This window comes from Capra hircus, chromosome 16, assembly GCF_001704415.2.
Source record: "Capra hircus breed San Clemente chromosome 16, ASM170441v1, whole genome shotgun sequence".
NCBI lineage: Eukaryota > Metazoa > Chordata > Mammalia > Artiodactyla > Bovidae > Capra > Capra hircus.
This window is the reverse complement of record NC_030823.1, coordinates 28,696,283-28,714,809: the sequence shown is the minus strand read 5'-3', so window position 1 is coordinate 28,714,809 and position 18,527 is coordinate 28,696,283. Positions and strand designations below refer to the sequence as shown.

General features: G+C 36.8%; 1 protein-coding gene across 1 annotated transcript in view; it reads left to right on the top strand.

Annotated features, from left to right (window-relative positions):
• CDC42BPA (CDC42 binding protein kinase alpha) overlaps positions 1–18,527 on the top strand; it is a 304,553-nt gene that overhangs the window by 105,089 nt on the left and 180,937 nt on the right. The window contains 1 exon segment of the mRNA XM_005690541.3: positions 16,679–16,827. Within this exon segment, the coding sequence (XP_005690598.2) occupies positions 16,679–16,827 (149 nt within the window).

Genomic DNA, 18,527 nt, shown 5'->3' with positions numbered 1-18,527 from the left:
AAGGTTTATTTTTTGGCATGCATATGCTTAGTGACTGTTTTGTGCCAGCCACTATATATGTACTGGTATATAAAAATTAATAAGACATTTTTCGTTTGATAAACGTTTATTGAACATGTCCTGTGTGCCTGGCACTGTTCTTTAGATTCTAGCAATTTGGTAGTAAATAATTTTGGTAGTAAATCTTATTCTTACATTCTTGTGAGGGAAGCCAGATAAGAAATTCACAGTCAATTAAATAATATTTTCACATTGTTTCTTATAAAGAAAAATATAACATCTATTCAAAGATATAAAGTCAGTAAGGGCTCTTCTGAGACAAGTGTAAGTTGGCTAAACCAAGAAGGGAGAAGAGGCAGAGAGGGGCTGGTAAACATGGACATCTGAAGCCACCTGTTATGTTCCTCTTGATGAGGATAAAGAGGCTTTGGTGATGAGAGAGGAGAGATATATGAGTCACACTGTGTAGCACTTTATACATTGTGGTATGTAAATTAGACTTTAACAGCCATGAGTTTCAAAGGCAAAATTTTTTTAAATCATAGAACTCATGTGTGTGATTTTTAAAATGCCATTATATCTGAAAGCCAGCTTAGTTGGTAAAGAATCCGCCTGCAATGCAGGAGACCCGGGTTCGATCCCTGGGTTGGGAACTCCTGGAGAAGGGAACAGCTACCTATTCCTGTATTCTGGCCTGGAGAATTGTATAGTCCATGGGGCCACAACATGGCAGCGTGGCTCCGACTTTCACTTTCCTATCTGAAAGCCTAGACAGTGAAGGACATAGAAATGCAGCTGAACTGATTGATATCTTAGCTTTCCTCCTCCTACTTTCTGTCATGCTTTTCCAGGGTTCTTTCTTGGAGCAAAACTGCTGTTTTAGGACTGTTAGAAGGGTTTGTGGCAGGAAAGGATGGGGTTGTCAGAGGAATGAGAGGAAGGCTAATAGGGTTATGATAAGGAGGGGAGAGAGATAGGTAAAATGAGGCTTCCTGAATGTAGGCCATGCAGAAGAGTTCAAATTTTATTCTAATTTCAAGGAGGATTTTAAGGACAGTGTGATAATCAGTTCTGTATTTTATACAGAACATCTTAGCAGCAGTGTGAAGGATGGATTTCAGAGGGCAAGACTAGAGCAGAGAAGGCAATGGCACCCCACTCCAGTACTCTTTCCTGGAAAATCCCATGGAAGGAGGAGCCTGGTAGGCTGCACTCCATGGGGTCGCTAAGAGTCGGACACGACTGAGCGACTTCACTTTCACTTTTCCTTTCATGCATTGGAGAAGGAAATGGCAACCCACTCCAGTGTTCTTGCCTGGAGAATCCCAGGGGCGGGGGAGCCTGGTGGGCTGCCATCTCTGGGGTCGCACAGAGTTGGACGTGACTGAAGCGACTTAGCAGCAGCAGACAAGAGAGACAAGTTAGGAGACAATATTCAGGTGACAGATAATGAGATTTGAATAAAGCTGATGGAGGGGATGGATTTAGGTACTATTTAGGAAATAAAATAATTAGAACTTGTGTTAGAGTGAATGTCAGGGGCGGAGAGAGGAATCAAAATGATTCCCAGTTTTCTGGTGTCTGACTTACAGGGTTCTGTACTCAGTAGTTGATTCCAGAGTTGGGGAATATAGGAAGGAAGAGAAAATTTAGAGTAGATGGGAAAATGGTTGTTAGTTTAATTTGGTATATGTTGGGTTTGAATTATAGTGTGATCTATTTAATGGGTTTAGATATTAGTCTGGTGTTTCTAAGGGTAAATAGCACCATTTATTTTGGAGTTATTATCTTATAGACCAGATTTTGGTAAGCTCTGACCTGTGGTTTAAATCTGGACCACCACCTATTTTCACACAGGCTGCAAGCTAAGAATTATTTTACACTTTTAAACAGTTGAAAGAAAATCAAAAGAAGAGTGAATCTTTTAAAGTTCAGATTTCACTGTCTGTAGTTTTACTGACATAGCCATGCCATTGATTTGCACACTACCTGTGGCTGCTTTTGTGCCTAGGTGGCAAAGTTGACTAGTTGTGATGGAGACTGGCACTGTGACAGAGGGTAACACAATATGTGTTACTCATTGCTTTGCACTGCTGTGCTCAGCAGACTATAAATTGCAGTGACATTTCAAGTGCTGTATATATGTGTATATATATATATACACACATATATATATATATCTCGCTATACCATGGCATTTTTTATTTAAATTAATAGCACATATGCCTCATGTCAAAATAAGAAAGGTAGATTTTTCAAATATCATGCTTTAAAGGCACAGAAGATTGTGGATTATTTTATTAATAAATTACAGCATGGTGTTCATTACACCACTGTGCTTCACTTGTCCTAATAGAATATAGTAAATGTCTACACGGCTAAACTGAGCCCTCATCACAACATTCCTAACTCACAGGAAAGCAGCAGTCAGAGGAGTTAGAAAATGTAACCCAATATCTTACCATAGCAGAATCTCCTCACAAAATAAAAAATGAAAGTGAGGCTGCAACTATAGTACCTGAGTGTCTCATTTATTAATCAAGCAAGGAGAGCCAGTGACCAATATTGAGTTAATGAAATCATATACGATTGTACCAGCCAAAGAAATGTGTCCACAGAAAATAAACTTGTCTAAGACTTAAGGAGAACAGTTACTCAAAGAATTGAGGACATTGGAAGGAGCATCAGTCAGTTCAGTTCAGTTCAGTCGCTCAGTCGTGTCCGACTCTTTGCGACCCCATGAACTGCAGCACACCAGGCCTCCCTGTCCATCACCAACTCCTGGAGTTCACTCAGACTCATGTCCATCGAGTCAGTGATGCCCTCCAGCCATCTCATCCTCTGTCATCCCCTTTTCCTCCTTCCCCCAATCCCTCCCAGCATCAGAGTCTTTTCTAATGAGTCAACTCTTTGCATGAGGTGGCCAAAGTACTGGAGTTTCAGCTTTAGCATCATTCCTTCCAAAGAAATCCCAGGGTGATCTCCTTCAGAATGGACTGGTTGGACTCCTTGCAGTCCAAGGGACTCTCAAGAGTCTTCTCCAACACCACAGTTCAAAAGCATCAATTCTTCGGCGCTCAGCCTTCTTCACAGTCCAACTCTCACATCCATACATGACCACAGGAAAAACCATAGCCTTGACTAGACGGACCTTAGTCGGCAAAGTAATGTCTCTGCTCTTGAATATACTATCTAGGTTGGTCATAACTTTCCTTCCAAGGAGTAAGCGTCTTTTAATTTCATGGCTGCAATCACCATCTACAGTGATTTTGAAGCCCCCCAAAATAAAGTCTGACACTGTTTCCACTGTTTCCCCATCTATTTCCCATGAAGTGATGGGACCAGGTGCCATGATCTTCGTTTTCTGAATGTTGAGCTTGAAGCCAACTTTTTCACTCTCCTCTTTCACCTTCATCAAGAGGCTTTTTAGTTCCTCTTCACTTTCTGCCATAAGGGTGGTGTCATCTGCATGTCTGAGGTTATTGATATTTCTCCCGGCAATCTTGATTCCAGTTTGTGTTTCTCCCAGTCCAGCATTTCTCATGATGTACTCTGCATATACGTTAAATAAGCAGGGTGACAATATACAGCCTTGATGTGCTCCTTTTCCTATTTAGAACCAGTCTGTTGTTCCATGTCCAGTTCTAACTGTTGCTTCCTGTCCTGCATACAGATTTCTCAAGAGGCAGGTCAGATGGTCTGGTATTCCCATCTCTTTCAGAATTTTCCACAGTTTATTGTGATCCACACAGTCAAAGGCTTTGGCATAGTCAATAAAGCAGAAATAGATGTTTTGCTGGAAGTCTCTTGCTTTTTCCATGATCCAGCGGATGTTGACAATTTGATCTCTGGTTCCTCTGCCTTTTCTAAAACCAGCTTGAACATCAGGAGCATCAATGGTGGATTATAAAAGCAGAGAGAGATAATCATTTCATATCACATTGAGAGGTTTTCTTTGACTCTTGAGTGGAAAGATGTTGCTGATTCTGCTCAATCCTTGTTATTTGAGGAATCAGTGTTTGAGTTTGAAGTATCTGAGGAATTAGCCTCTCTGAACATTTTGTGAAATCATTATTGTCATATTATTAGGTTGGCGCAAACGTAATTGCAGTTTCTGACCATGAATTTTAAATCATTATAACTAGGCTCAAATATATCTTTATTAATCAAAATAGGAACCATTACAATCAACAGATTTTTGCCAATGAGAAATAAGTTTATTCCTGTAGTGTAAAAATCCATGCTTTAGGATTTGATGAACTCTTGGAAAGTATTTTCTACGTCCTGCTGGTTGTGGAAGCATTTTCCTTGCAGTAAGTTGTCTAGATACTTGAAGAAGTATCTAGTATGGTAGTCGGTTGGCAAGAGGGCAGGTGAATATGGCATATGAGGCAAAACTTCGTAGCCTAATTCCTTCAACTTTGGAAGCATTGGTTGTGCAATCGGGCATTATCATGGAGAATTGGGTCCTTTCGTTGATCAGTGCTAGCTGCAGGCATTGCGGTTTTCGATGTATGTCATCGATTTGCTGAGCCTGCTTCTCAGATGTAATGATTTTGCTGGGCTTCGGAAAGGTATAGTAGATCAGACTTGCAACAGACCACCAGTGACCATGTCCTTTTATTTGGTGCAAGTTTGGCTTTGGGAAGGGCTTTGGAGGAACTTCTTGGTCCAGCCATTGAGCTGGTCATCACCAACTGTCGTATAAAATCCACTTTTTGTCACAGATCACAATTTGATGGAGAAATAGTTCACTGTTGAGTAAAACAAAAGATGATGACACTTCAAAGCAATGATTTTTTTTGATTTTTCAGTCAGCTCGTAAGGCACCCACTTATTGAGCCTTTTCACCTTTCCAATTTGCTTCAAATGCCAACTGGCTGTAGAATGGCATTGAAGATTGAATGCCAATATTGAATTCTTGGACAACTTCTTGTGTAGTTGTAAGAGGATCAGCTTCTGTAATGGCTCCTGTCGTGGACGTTGTAAACTTTCAGTGTATGGCCACTGTGCTCCTCAGCTTCAAGGCTCTTGTCTGCTTTGCAAAACTTCTTGCACCACCACTGTACCTTGTTTAGCAGTTCCTGGACCAAATGCATTGTTGATGTTGTGAGTTGTCTCTGCTGCTTTATGAGCCATTTTGAACTGAAGAAAATTGCTTGAGTTTACTTTTTGGTCTAACATCATTTCCCTAGTCTAAAATAAATATAAAGTAAACAGCAAGTAATAAGTCAGTAGCAAAAAACAAACAAACCATAAAGCGAGAAATGTGCATTAAAATGATACATAACATAACCACATTTATTTAAGAATATATTCCAGTATCAAAGTCAAATTTCAATAATGCAAAAACTGCAGTTACTTTTGCACCAACCTAGTATTTTCAAAGAAGTTGAGAAAATATTGTTTTGATACAATCTGAATTGTAATCTGCTAAAATGTGTCAATGGAGTGTGGTAAAACAGAAAAAGGCTTATTTGGACAGATTTATAAATTATGTGAAAATAATAGGTGCTTGAAGCTTGTGGATGTTCATTTTTGTGTTAATCAGCAGGCAGCTTGCTGCAAGTATTTGAATCTGTCATGTATTGAACCAGTAGTATCAAAGTTGTGTTTCATTCAGTTTTTTGAAAACAACTATAATCATTTCTATGGATTTTTTTTTTTTTGGTCAAATCAAAAGCCAGACATTCTTGCTATGCCATACACCCATTCACTGATTTTACAGTGGTAACGTTTTATTACAGTATTTTGAACAAAGGGCTGGCTGAAATATTTCTGAATCCAAAACCCCACCTTCAACCATTATTGTAAAGTATTGAGTAGGCTTGGAAATTAGCTTTTCCTGTAGACTTGATATGTTTTCAAAATAAATTTAATATAAGATTACAAGACAAAACAACACTTATATGAAAAACTATGCTGTGGTGAAGTCATTTTGACAGCTAATGTTTCAATTACAAGAAATGTCAAGTTGCTGTATCTACTTCCCATATTGTCAAAAGTGAAAAGGAGAGAGATCTCCATTTCCGTATAGATTTGCAGCAGGTAGATCTTTTGAGGTCAAACTACAGTTCTAACATCAGTTCTTGGCACCTGATGCAAGTGCAAAGAAAATGTTCATAGTTCAAAATCCGTTTAACTGGGCAGTGAAGAACTTCCATCTAACTTTCACTTAGAAGTGGTTAATCTGCAGTAATGACGTGCTTAAACCCAAGTATCAGGAGAAAAATTTAATAGCATTCTATAAATGCCTTACAGCTGAGGAATATGCTCAGTCAAAATTATATACTCATGAACTGACACCAGTACCTTTTCTTGTGAATAGAGAGTTTCACAGATGGGATGTGTAGAATCTCATTGTAGATCAGCATTTACAGATTTACATTTGCAGTAGATTTTTGATGACTTGAGGCTTCCCTATTAGTTCAGCTGGTGAAGAAGCTGCCTGCAATTCAGGAGACCCTGGTACAATTCCTGGGTCAGGAAGATCCCCTAGAGAAGGGAACAGCTACCCACTCCTGTATTCTAATTCTCCAGTCCTGGAGAATTCCATGGACTGTATAGTCCATGGGGTCGCAAAGAGTTGAACGTGACTGAGCGACTTTCACTTCAACTTTCTTTTGATGATAGGGATCACGAACTTTGAGCCCCAGTTAAGCAAACTTTTATATTCCCCTCTGCTTACAAAAGGATTACATTTTCTCATTAGTAGTCTGTATTACCAAAATTGTACTAATTATCATTATATTTTGAATTTTGCTAATGAAATATGTGGAAATTTTTTCTGTTATTATATATGTATCTATATGTTATTTTGATTTTGCCTCTTGCCTGCCAAGCCTAAACCCTATTTACTATGTAGTCCTTTACAAGAAAACTTGGCCAGCACCTTTTGCAGATAACAGTGAATACAAGGAGTGAATGAGAATCAATAAATAGTGCTTGTGAAATGAGAAAACAGATGTGCCTAGAGAAGACGGAGATAGGACACCTGAAGTAGAAAACTTGTGGACATGATCCGAGCAAGAAAGAGAATCAAAATACTGCACCATGAAAGCTAAAGCAAGGAGAGTTGGTAGAGGAAACCATTAACAGTGTAGTATTGTTGTTATTGTTCATTCATGTCCAACTCTTTGCGACACCGTGGACTGCAGCACACCAGGCTTCCCTGTCCTTCACCATCTCCCAGAGCTTGCTCAAACTCACGTCCACTGAGTTGGTGATGCCATCTGACCATCTTATCCTCTGCTGTCCCCTTCTACTCCTTCCTTCAATCTTTCCCAGCATCAGGTCTTTTCTAATGATTTGGCCCTTTGCATCAGGTGGCCAAAATATCAGAGCTTCAGCTTCAGCATCAGTCCTTCCAATGAATATTCGGGATTGAGTTCTTTTAGGATTGACTGATTTGATCTCCTTGCAGTCCAAGGTGCTAAATAAAAAAGAGATGACTGGAAATACTGTGCTCACCCAAATCCTGTGTTTCAGCCTCAGTGGAATACCCTCCATTCTTGAACATTCTCTGTACTCTTCTATACTTTTCTTCATTTTTATTTTCCATAATACCTTTCATACTATGTCACTCCTCCTCTTCTTCCTGCCACTAGTCCTGTTGAAGTCTAGCCAGTACTTTAAAACTGTGCTCAAATTCTGAGTCTTAAAGTAATTCAGAATTCACAATTTGAATTAATCTTTCCTATTTCATTTTACCTTTACATTTTTAGTACTGCTATTATATGATTAACCTCTGTGTGTGTGTGTGTGTGTGTGTGTGTGTGTGTGTGTCTTTGATTTTTTTTGGTACAACTTAAAAATTTTTGAATAAATGACATGAACCCTGTTATCTTTAGCTAAAATATAATCAGAGATTAGTGAAACTTAATAGTTGTGGGGTTTATCTGATATCAGGACAGGTCAAGGTGTTCAGGCAGGGTCATTACTTGTCCTTATATTCCATACATGCTTCCAGAGTATAGTAGTGTTTTTCAAACTTCAAATTGTGACCCATTAGTGAGTTATAAGGAGAAGGCAATGGCACCCCACTCCAGTACTCTTGCCTGGAAAATCCCATGGATGGAGGAGCCTGGTAGGCTGCAGCCCATGGGGTCATGAAGAGTTGGAGACAACTAAGCGACTTCACTTTCACTTTTCCTTTCATGCATTGGAGAAGGAAATGGCAGCCCACTCCAGTGTTCTTGTCTGGAGAATCCCAGGGACGAGGGAGCCTGGTGGGCTGCCGTCTGTGGGGTCGCACAGAGTCAGACATGACTGAAGTGACTTAGCAGTGAGTTATAAAATCAATTTAGTAGGTTACAACCAGCACTTAAAAAATTAAATAGAATATCAAATGAGAGTTCAAGTAATATTATTTCATAACATTTATTTCTTTTATAGTTACTGAATATTCATATAAACCATATTTTTTATTGTGAATTATAGTCAGAATTGCCTAAAAGTCATGACATAGAGGTTTGCACATTTTAGTTGCTTAGTTGTTAAATTGAATGGAATATTTGAGTTGAATTGACCATATTTACATGAAATTTTAGAGATGAATGTATCATTTCAAATATAATCTGCATAGATAAGCAAATTTAAAAGTAAGTCAAACATCTGCCAAGTATTTGCCTAGCAAAATTATAACAGTTTTATCATAGCTTTGCAAAAATTTTAAGATAAGGACTATGGACCTCTATGACAATATAGTCTACTGTGGATAGATATAACACTGTATATTTATGGTTTGCTTAAAATCTATATTTTGCTATAAATATAGAAATATATAGAATGGAAATAAAGTGTTCAAATACCAAATTTTATATAGCACAATTTTACCTAATTTTAAATTTAAAAAGCCTGATTTATCGTTCAGAGATTCTCTCTCCTCTGAGTTATTGAGTCTTTGCTTTTTGTATTTGACTTAGGATTAATACTTCTTTTTCAGAGACATTTCTAAGAAATTGTGTGTGTAGCCAGTCATTAATTATATTAGAATTAAAGTTTCACAGTAACTGAGGAGGACTGAAATACTCTAGAACTCAGATCTCCTGTAAAGTGTCAGTTTTTCCTTACGGAAACCTTCATGGTACGAGTCAGAAGTCCTAAATTATCTTAGTTATCATCAAAGATTTTCTTTTGAATATTTATAAAATATAAGAAAATAAAATCGTTTAAAAATATTGACAAGCCTAACTGTAGATACCCAAAAGGAAATTTTATTACACATAGTTATTTTCCAGAATAACTTTTAACCCTAGTAGCCCTAAACCAGTCAAACAAGTAATAGAATTTTCAGAGCTATACAGTTCAAGAAAGCTGTGATAAATATTCAGTAATTTGACTTTCATTTGTAATAAGTTCAGATTCACTATAGTCAGTTTATAAAATAATAATCATAGCATATGTGCATTTTATTTACTAGGAAGAAGTTGGATAATTTAATAAAGGATATTAAGATGTGATTAGAACATTTTTTTCCTTAAGAAAAACTCACTAAAGACAAGCCTACTTGGTTGCATGTATATGGACACATAAACTTACTCACTTAGACATCATTTAGAATATTACAAATCAACAAAATTTTCTTCTTCATATTTTTTATCCACTCTTTCCTATTTAGTTATTTATTTTATTTTTTTTGGTTTGAGGGAAAAAACAGGAAGATATTTAAAGCAAAAGTTTTACTTTTTGAATTAACATTTGTAAACTGATTAGTGGGTGAAAGATATTTATTGAGTTGTATTTAGCCATATGAACTTCAAATTCTTACAGGAGTCCAGTTTGTACTGAAGATAGGAATAGTTAGAAAGGTGTTTTTGTAAAGAGTGAAAAAACAAAAAGCTAGAAGGGATAAATAAAAGTGGGACTGTAAGGACTAACTACTAATCTCTTCATGTTACAAGATGACTAAAGGAGTTTGGTGTTCTCCCTAAGAAGACTTCTAAAGCATATCTGTTCTGTGAAATGTTTCTTATTGTATGTTTTCACATGGCTTATTGTATGCCTTCATAGCATTCTTTTATTGTATGTTTTCACATACTTGAGCATTCTTTCCTTGGAATGTTGTTCCTTAAAAAGCAAAACTTTTAATTAAGGATTTTTTAGAAATTCAGAATTGGAAATTTTCTGATGTGTACATTCACATCTAAAGACCTGTTTATTTTGGAGGGATACAAGATTTCTGAAGACTCGGCCTGTATCCTTAATTTCTTTTTTTGTTATCCTGGTGCTTAGTACATGCTCTTTATGTCATGGATATTGGCAGCTTTTTTACCGAATGCTGAGACTCTTTAATTTCAGTAAGATGGAAACTGATCAGAGGATCAAGAACCCTGAGTTCTGACTTTCCCACTCTTGAATGTATGTTTGGACAAATAATTTATCTTCATTCTCTTTTATTACATAGCCATAAAATAGGAATAAACAGTCGTATCCCCATCTCTAGTATAGGACACTATATAAATTATAATTACTGTACTTTCATTCTATAGTTCCTACTTCTGGGGAAAGTGAAAGCCACTGGCTACTCCAGCATGAACTTTAACTTTCTATGCTCTGACCTCAACATCTTCATCTCTCCCCTGTATAGAAATTTATCCATATTTGGACCTCTTCTTTTCTCTCAATGTGAATGAGGTATATCTTTATATTTAGGATTATTCTTATTGTCCTTTGCCTTTGACTCCATCACCTTTGACCTTTAGCAGAATTTGACTCCAGTGGTCAACTTCAGTTTGACTAGATTTTTTTCCTTTCTATACAGTGATCTCTGTACAGTGATCTGTATACATTAAAAAGTTAATAGTCTCACCCTCTTAAGGTAACAGATGTTAACTTTGTTGTATCCTTCCATTTTTTATGCTTTGTAGAATTGCATGTTTGTGTGTATATGATATTTTCTTCCTTTTTATAAAAATGGAATTACAAAGTACATATTATACTGCAGCTTGCTGTTGTCACTTAAAATATCTCATCCGCATATATGTTTAGTTTTCTCTTGGGCAACAGTATACTATTTCACAGAATGAAATATTCAATAGATCCAATTACAAGTTTTGATGTTGATCTCTATTCATATTTTCATATTTGCTCCAGTTATCCACAGTGCTGTGCAGTAAGTACTTGCCTGTAAGCCTTACGCATTGGAGCTTTTATTTTAATTGACTATATTTGAAGGCGTGAGGAGAAGGGGACAACAGAGGGTGAGATGGTTGGATGGCACCAATGGACATGAATTTGAGTAAACTCTGGGAGTTGGTGTTGGACAGGGAGGCCTGGTGTGCTGCAGTCTATGGGGTCGCAAAGAGTCAGACACGACTGAGCGACTGAAGTGAACTGATGTTCCTAAGAGTGGAAATGCTAGATCAAGGGGTATGCATCTTTTAAAATTCAATAAATACTGTGAAATTACTTTCCCAAATAGTTGTAGTCACTCATCTTTTAAAAAATCAGTGTTTGTTTTTTAACTCACTTTCTCTAAAACAGTAGTGACCTTTTTGCTAGTTGCATTGATAAAAGATATCTCACTGTTGCTTTGGTTTTGATTATGTATTAATTGGCTAATTGTGTTTCCTCTTAAGTGAGTTACCTGTTAATAGATGCAGCCTAGTTTTGCTGGATTCCTTCCCCTCTCCTTGACAGTTGGTAGGACCTCTCTATGTTAGGATTATCATCTCCTCAACATGTCATCTGAATGTTGCCTCTCAGTCTCTGATTTTCTTAAATTTGTTTAAAGACATTGTTGGCATATTGAGTATTTTAAAGGTGGTCAGCCTGTAAGAAGTAGATACTTGTCCTACTGGATATTAAATTTTACTGATTAGTCAGTGAGAACAGTATGATACTGATACAGAAATAGACAACTATAGCAGAATAGAGTGCCCAAGAGCAGACCCAAGTGTATTTAGCCTCTTAAAATATGATGAAGGGGCATTTCAATTAAATTGGAGGAAAGAATGGAGTATTTAACTACTTGTTTTAGATAATTGACTCTCTGCATATGAGAAAATACTCTTCACACCTTGTACAAAAACTCAATAAATTTCAGATGAATAAGTGAACCAGATTAAAAATAGGTTCTTTTCCTTTTCTCTTCCTATAGCAGTACCCTCTGCTTATCTTTGTCAGAGATTTATATTACATTAAAAATACCCATTTATTTGTATTTTGTTTTCGTTAGATTGTAAATACCACAAAGGCAAGAACTGTGTCTTGTTAATTGTATCTCCCCTGCATACATGTAATGTTAGCACCTAGTATATTATTTATATATATATATGGAATTAGTGAATGATTTAATTTGTCCCTCTTTTGTTCTGTATTCTATTTTCCACTCCCAAGAAAATTATCTACAGAATAAAATGTATTATAGAAAGCTGTTCACTTTGGCTGTAAACTTGCAGTAGTGATATAATCAAGAGAGGCCTGGTGCCTGGATTAGGATAGTTGGTAGGGTTAGAAGTAGATGGACTTCACAGATTTAGTAGGAAATAGACTCAACAATGGAGAAGGCAATGGCACCCCAATCCAGTACTCTTGCCTGGAAAATCCCATGGACGGAGGAGCCTGGTAGGCTGCAGTCCATGGGGTCACGAAGAGTCGGACATGACTGAGTGACTTCACTTTCACTTTTCACTTTCATGCATTGGAGAAGGAAATGGCAACCCACTCCAGTGTTCTTGCCTGGAGAATCCCAGGGACGAGGGAGCCTGGTGGGCTGCTGTCTATGGGGTCGCACAGAGTCAGACACGACTGAAGCGACTTAGCGGCAGCAGACTCAACAAAACCCTGATGATTTAGTTGAATGTTGTAGTGAACAATAAAGGAGAAAGCATAAAAGAATGACTTAGAGACAGTCACTGGGATATGCTGTAGAAGAAAAGGGCCTTTTTTTCCTACGTGAGAATATTACTTATCTGCCTTTTTGGATGCGTTTTGTCTTCCTAACACTCAAACCCTATTGCAAGTATAGTTCATTTTATTTTCTCTAGCAAATCTCCTTTTGTGTTTTCTGCTTCTTGCTTTTCCCAGTTGCTGAATTCTGTCTTAACTGCACCTACTCTACCTCTGAGGACAAGGCAGGGGGGAAATGTGAATAGTCGGAGGCAGAACACTCTAAGCAGGCAGCATAGGAAAGCAAGGAACACTTAAGTACCTATGTTTTATTCTATCTCAAGGATGGTTGTATAGTGTAGAAGAGATACGTGATGTACACTGGAAGATTGGAAGGGAAGGAGTTCGTGGATTTTTGGGTTTGTTAAGGGAAGCACAAAGCATATGAGGATGAACGTAGAAATAAGTGGTGACTCTTGGAACCTAAGTTTTAAATGGTGACGGTGGGTGGAAAAAATGTTAGGATGATTATTTTTTAGCTGATATTGATAGATGATATACTCAGACTTTAGGATTCTGGTATGGCAAGAATAGAGTACACTTTCAAGAGAGGAGAGCTTTTGATGTAAAAGCCTTTGATCTATTTATACTCTGTGTGGTACCAAAAAAAAATCCTGATTGGTACCTAGTAAATGTTTATTGGAGAATAAGTTTTGCTTTATGACTTTCTATGTATAAATATTAGATTCTAGTTTTAATAGATTTTTTTTTATTTGAAAAGTTTCTGTTTGCTACTGTACTCAGAGTACTTCTTTTTAAAGTTAGAGCTATGGATTTCTTCTCCATATCCATTGCCAATTTTAGCAACATGTTTAGGTGAACAAAATTTTACTACATTAAATTACTCTGTTCTAACCTTCTTGACAGTCTGTTAAACATTAGACCTTGTAAATACAGCAACTAAACCATAGACCATAATTTGAAATACATTGTTTTCCTGATTTTCAAGGATTAACAAAATGAAATGTTTCTTTTATTTAACAAAATTGCCCATGCTTATAATTTTAATGTATAATAATAAGAATGTGAATTTTCTCAAGACTTTTAAATCTTAATGTCAGCTTGGTAATAAACTTGAAATAGTAACTGTCTTCTATAATAAAATCACCTTAAAGACATTATAACTGGCATTTAAATATATTCTGTTTACTAACCTTCTTGTTAAATGCTGTACTCTGGAGAAAGTATCATTATTGTAGTTATATAGATAAGAAAGTAAAGTGCCAAGAGAATTAATTTTTCAAAAGCCACTTGTAACCCACAGTTAGAATTTGAATACAGGTCTTTCTGAGTACAAAACCTTCTTTCCACTATGTTTAGCTTTCACTCACTGTATTACATAACTATGTAACATAACAATATACTCATGTATATGTAATACATATCTAGAAAATAACAAAGAAATAGTCTAGAAAATAGCGAAAAGTTATGACAGACATAGCCTATAATCTAACAACCCAGATTGCATTTTGTTGTCTACTCCTTGTTTTATCTTTTTTGATATACATACACTGTAAAGGGACACTGTTGTTTTTATTTACATTGTTGCACACTACTTCACTTCTGACATTAGATGTGTGGATTTTCCACACATCTAGCAATTCTCCCACACCAGCTGGGTGTCCTCTAATTTAACTCAATTCTGATACTGTCCACCTGGAGAAGGTATCAAATCTCACAGGTTAAGGGTTTAGTCCTTCAAGGTGTCCCCACTATATACTTCCCAAAGCAAAGTCCATGTTGTTACTTGTGCTTCTGACCTCCAGGCTGTAGATGAGAGATTTCTACCACCCTCTCCTCAAATTCAGTTTCTTTGCTAAAGCAGCTCACAGAACTCAGGAACAGCCTGGTGAAATACATGTGAAGGGTAGGCATGGAGCGTCATGCCTACTCCCAGGATGTACCACTCTCCCCGCACCTCCACTTGTTCATCAGCCTAGGTGCTCTGTAAAACCCCATGCTGAGTTTTTATGAAGGCCTCACAACTTAAGCATGATTGCATAGATTGATTAAATAATTGGCCATTGATTTTTTTTTTTAATTGAAGCATAGTTGATTTACAATGCTGTGTTAGTTGCTGGTGTATAGCAATGTGATTTAGGTATACGCATACATACACACACATACATATATATACATATTCTTTTCCATAATGTTTTATTATAGAATATTGAATATAGTTCTGTGTGCTATATGGAGTAGGACCTTATTGTTTATTTTATATGCAATAGTTTGTATGTGCTGTTCCCAAACTCCTAATTTATCCCTCTCCCACCTCCTTTCCCCTTTGGTAACCATACCTACGTTTGTTTTCTGTGTATGTGAGTGAGTCTGTTTCTGCTTTGAAAATAAGTTCATTTGTGTTACATTTTGGATTCCACAGATGAGCGATACCATATGGTGTTTGTCTTTCTCTGTCTGACTGGCTTCACTTAATATGATAATCTCTACATCCATCTATGTTACTGCAAATATTATTTCATGCTTTTAAGGGCTGAGTAGTATTCCATCATGTATATATACCGCATCTTCTTTGTCCTTTCAGCTGTCAGTGGACATTGAGGTTGCTTCCACAGTTAGAAACAGTAGTGCTATAAACACTGAGGGTGTATGTATCTTTTCAGATCATCATTTCCCCCAGATATATGCCCAGGGGTGGGGTTGCTGGGTGATATGGATGTTGGTGATTTATTCAATTTCCAGTTCCTTTCCCTGGAGGTCACGAGTGAGCGCTCTGGGGGTGAGGGTGTGGGACTGAAAGTTCTGATACTGTACTCTTGGTTGGTTCCCCAGGCAACCAGCCCCCATCATTAGGTTTCCTAGAGGTTTTCCAAAAGTCATCTTATAAACTCTGGTGTGGCTGAAAGGAACTTGCTATAAATAACAAAAGACACCTTTATCTTGTCATTTGGGAAATTCCAATTTTTTTTCAACTTCTGTATTTTAATTGGAGGCTAATTACTTTACAATATTGTAGTGGTTTTTGCCATACATTGACACAAATCAGCCATGGGTGTACATGTGTTCCTCATCCTGAACCTCCCTCCCTAACCCATCCCTCTGAGTCATCCCAGTGCACCAGCTCTGAGCACCCTGTCTCATGCATCGAGTCTGGACTGACGATCTGTTTCACATCTGATAAAGTACATATTTCAGTGTTATTCTCTCAGATCATCCCACCCTTGCCTTCTCCCACAGAGTCCAAAAGACTTCTATACATCTGTGTCCTTTTGCTGTCTTGCATATAGGGTTATCGTTACCATTTTTCTAAATTCCAATGGTTTTAAGAAACTCTCTGTTCTATCCCCAAATATATATATTTCTTATTATAAATCACAATATTACAAACCCATCAGAGTTTGTATCTAAAATTAGTTCTCCTCTGTTTATGTATACCTAAGAAAAGTCTTTACTGGTTCAAGATGAAATAAGGAAAATATAGTGATGATGAAGATGAATTTATTTAACATAAACGACTGTCTTATATGAATTGTTGGTAAAACTGTGGTCTGCTGTAGGTTGACAATAATGATGTTATTTTTCACTTTTAAAGACAACATCAAAGCAATGATAATCCCATGTTTTTCCCTGTTCAAGTTGTTAGAAGATTTATTTACTACTTTATGAAATTTTTAAGACTTATTGTGAGTGCTGCTGGTCATCTTACATAGCTTCTTGTTAACTAACAGAAAAGTATTTAATCTGGTGCTGTTTGACCTTGCTGTACGTTAAGTACATTGATTTTTCACTTGTATTTATTGAGTACATTTTATATTTTCATTCCTAGTACCTGGTTATGGATTATTATGTTGGTGGGGATTTGCTTACTCTACTCAGCAAATTTGAAGATAGATTGCCTGAAGACATGGCTCGATTTTACTTGGCTGAGATGGTGATAGCAATTGATTCAGTTCATCAGCTGCATTATGTACACAGGTGAGTAAGATGCAGTGAAGGAGTGGATTATATAAATGTCAGAAGAGATGTTTTTGTAAGAAAGTGATCATTTTGATGGCCATGGGATGATTTCTTCTTTGTAAACTGTTTGACAGGTATAATGATTTATTTTAAAAATTTCCTACAAATGTGTTATTTTGTATATAGTTTAAGATGGAATGAAAAGAAAAAGGCCATTTACAAAATGATTTTTGTATAGGCCTGTTTTTATGCCTGTTTTCAGATGTTAAAAATCTCTATTTAAACATCTCATAATTTATGTGTAATAAAAAATGTTAAAACTTATTGGATGGTTTAAAAGGCAGCCTCACATTTAAAAAGGAAAGAAAGTAGGAAATCCTCCCAGAGTTATTGGTGAATTAATCATTCAGATGAGAAAATCTTTTGAGTTGTGCGAAATGTGGGAGAGCAAAGTCACTAAGGAGAGGCAGGTAAAGGGATCTTGGCGTGTTAGAAAGAACAACCATCACTAAGACAGCGGCTTGAAAACTTCAGGATATGCGTCAGAGTCACGTGGAGTGCTGTTAAAACTCCAGAGTTTCTGATCTAGTAGGTTGGATGGGGCTGGAGAATTGGCATCTCTAGACCAGCAGCGGTTATCAGTAGCATCACCTGAAAAGGTGTTAGTTAGTTAGTTTTAGTCACTAAGTTGTGTCCAACTCTTCAACCCCGTAAGTCGGACCCGATTGGCGACTAAACTAACTAACTAACACCTTCTCAGATGATGCTACTGATACTGCTGCTGGTCTAGTGACCTCACTTTGGATAACTTATGCAAAGATAGCAATGGGTGTTTCTTTTGAGTGGCAAATGATAAGTGTAATCTCTGTGAAGAACAGGATTGGGGGAAGAAAAAAATTATTTCTGCCTCAGTGTTTATGTTGATGTGGGTATCTTATGTTGTGGATATCTTATGATGATTGATTTAATTAGTAATGAAGTTTTAGGACATCATTAAAATAATATTTTGGTTAAAAATGTTTGTATTTTTCAGATCTCAATTTTACTTTTCCTATTTACATGCTTTTCTCTGTTGATATCTGGTAATCACAAATTTTATTGAAAACTAAAACATGAGCACACTTTAAAAATGGTAAAGCACAATGCAGTTTTTAAGATGGTACTGTCATCTCCAGAGTGAATTATAGTATAAGAACCCAAAGTGCTTTTTTGTTGCTTAAGCAGTAATCCAAGATTTTGGCTAAGGACTGTCATTTAAAAATACTTTAAGATATCATTTCATTGAACATTTAAAGAACGCTAGTCTTAGACTTGTGGAGTTTAGAGAAACTTTACTTGGCTCACATCTAAATTTTCAACAAGGAATGATCATTTCTGAAAATAATGCATCCAGATACAGAGATAGTAAGTATAGGTATTTCTGTTACCTTACTTTCTGCCAGGTTGTGACAGATATTCTTAACTGATCATAGGACCCTTTCCCACTGACTATATATGCAGTCTTATAATTATTCTCAACATAGCATTTTGGGTATCAACTATGTTTCTGATACTGACATCTGGATTGAAATCCATTTCAACCCTCAGTGCTGCTTGAGTACCAGGCTGGGTTTAGAAAAGGCAGGAAAACCAGAGTTCACATTGCCAGCATTCGATGGATCATAGAGAAAGCAAGAGAATTCCAGAGAAACATCTACATCTGTTTCATTGACTACTCT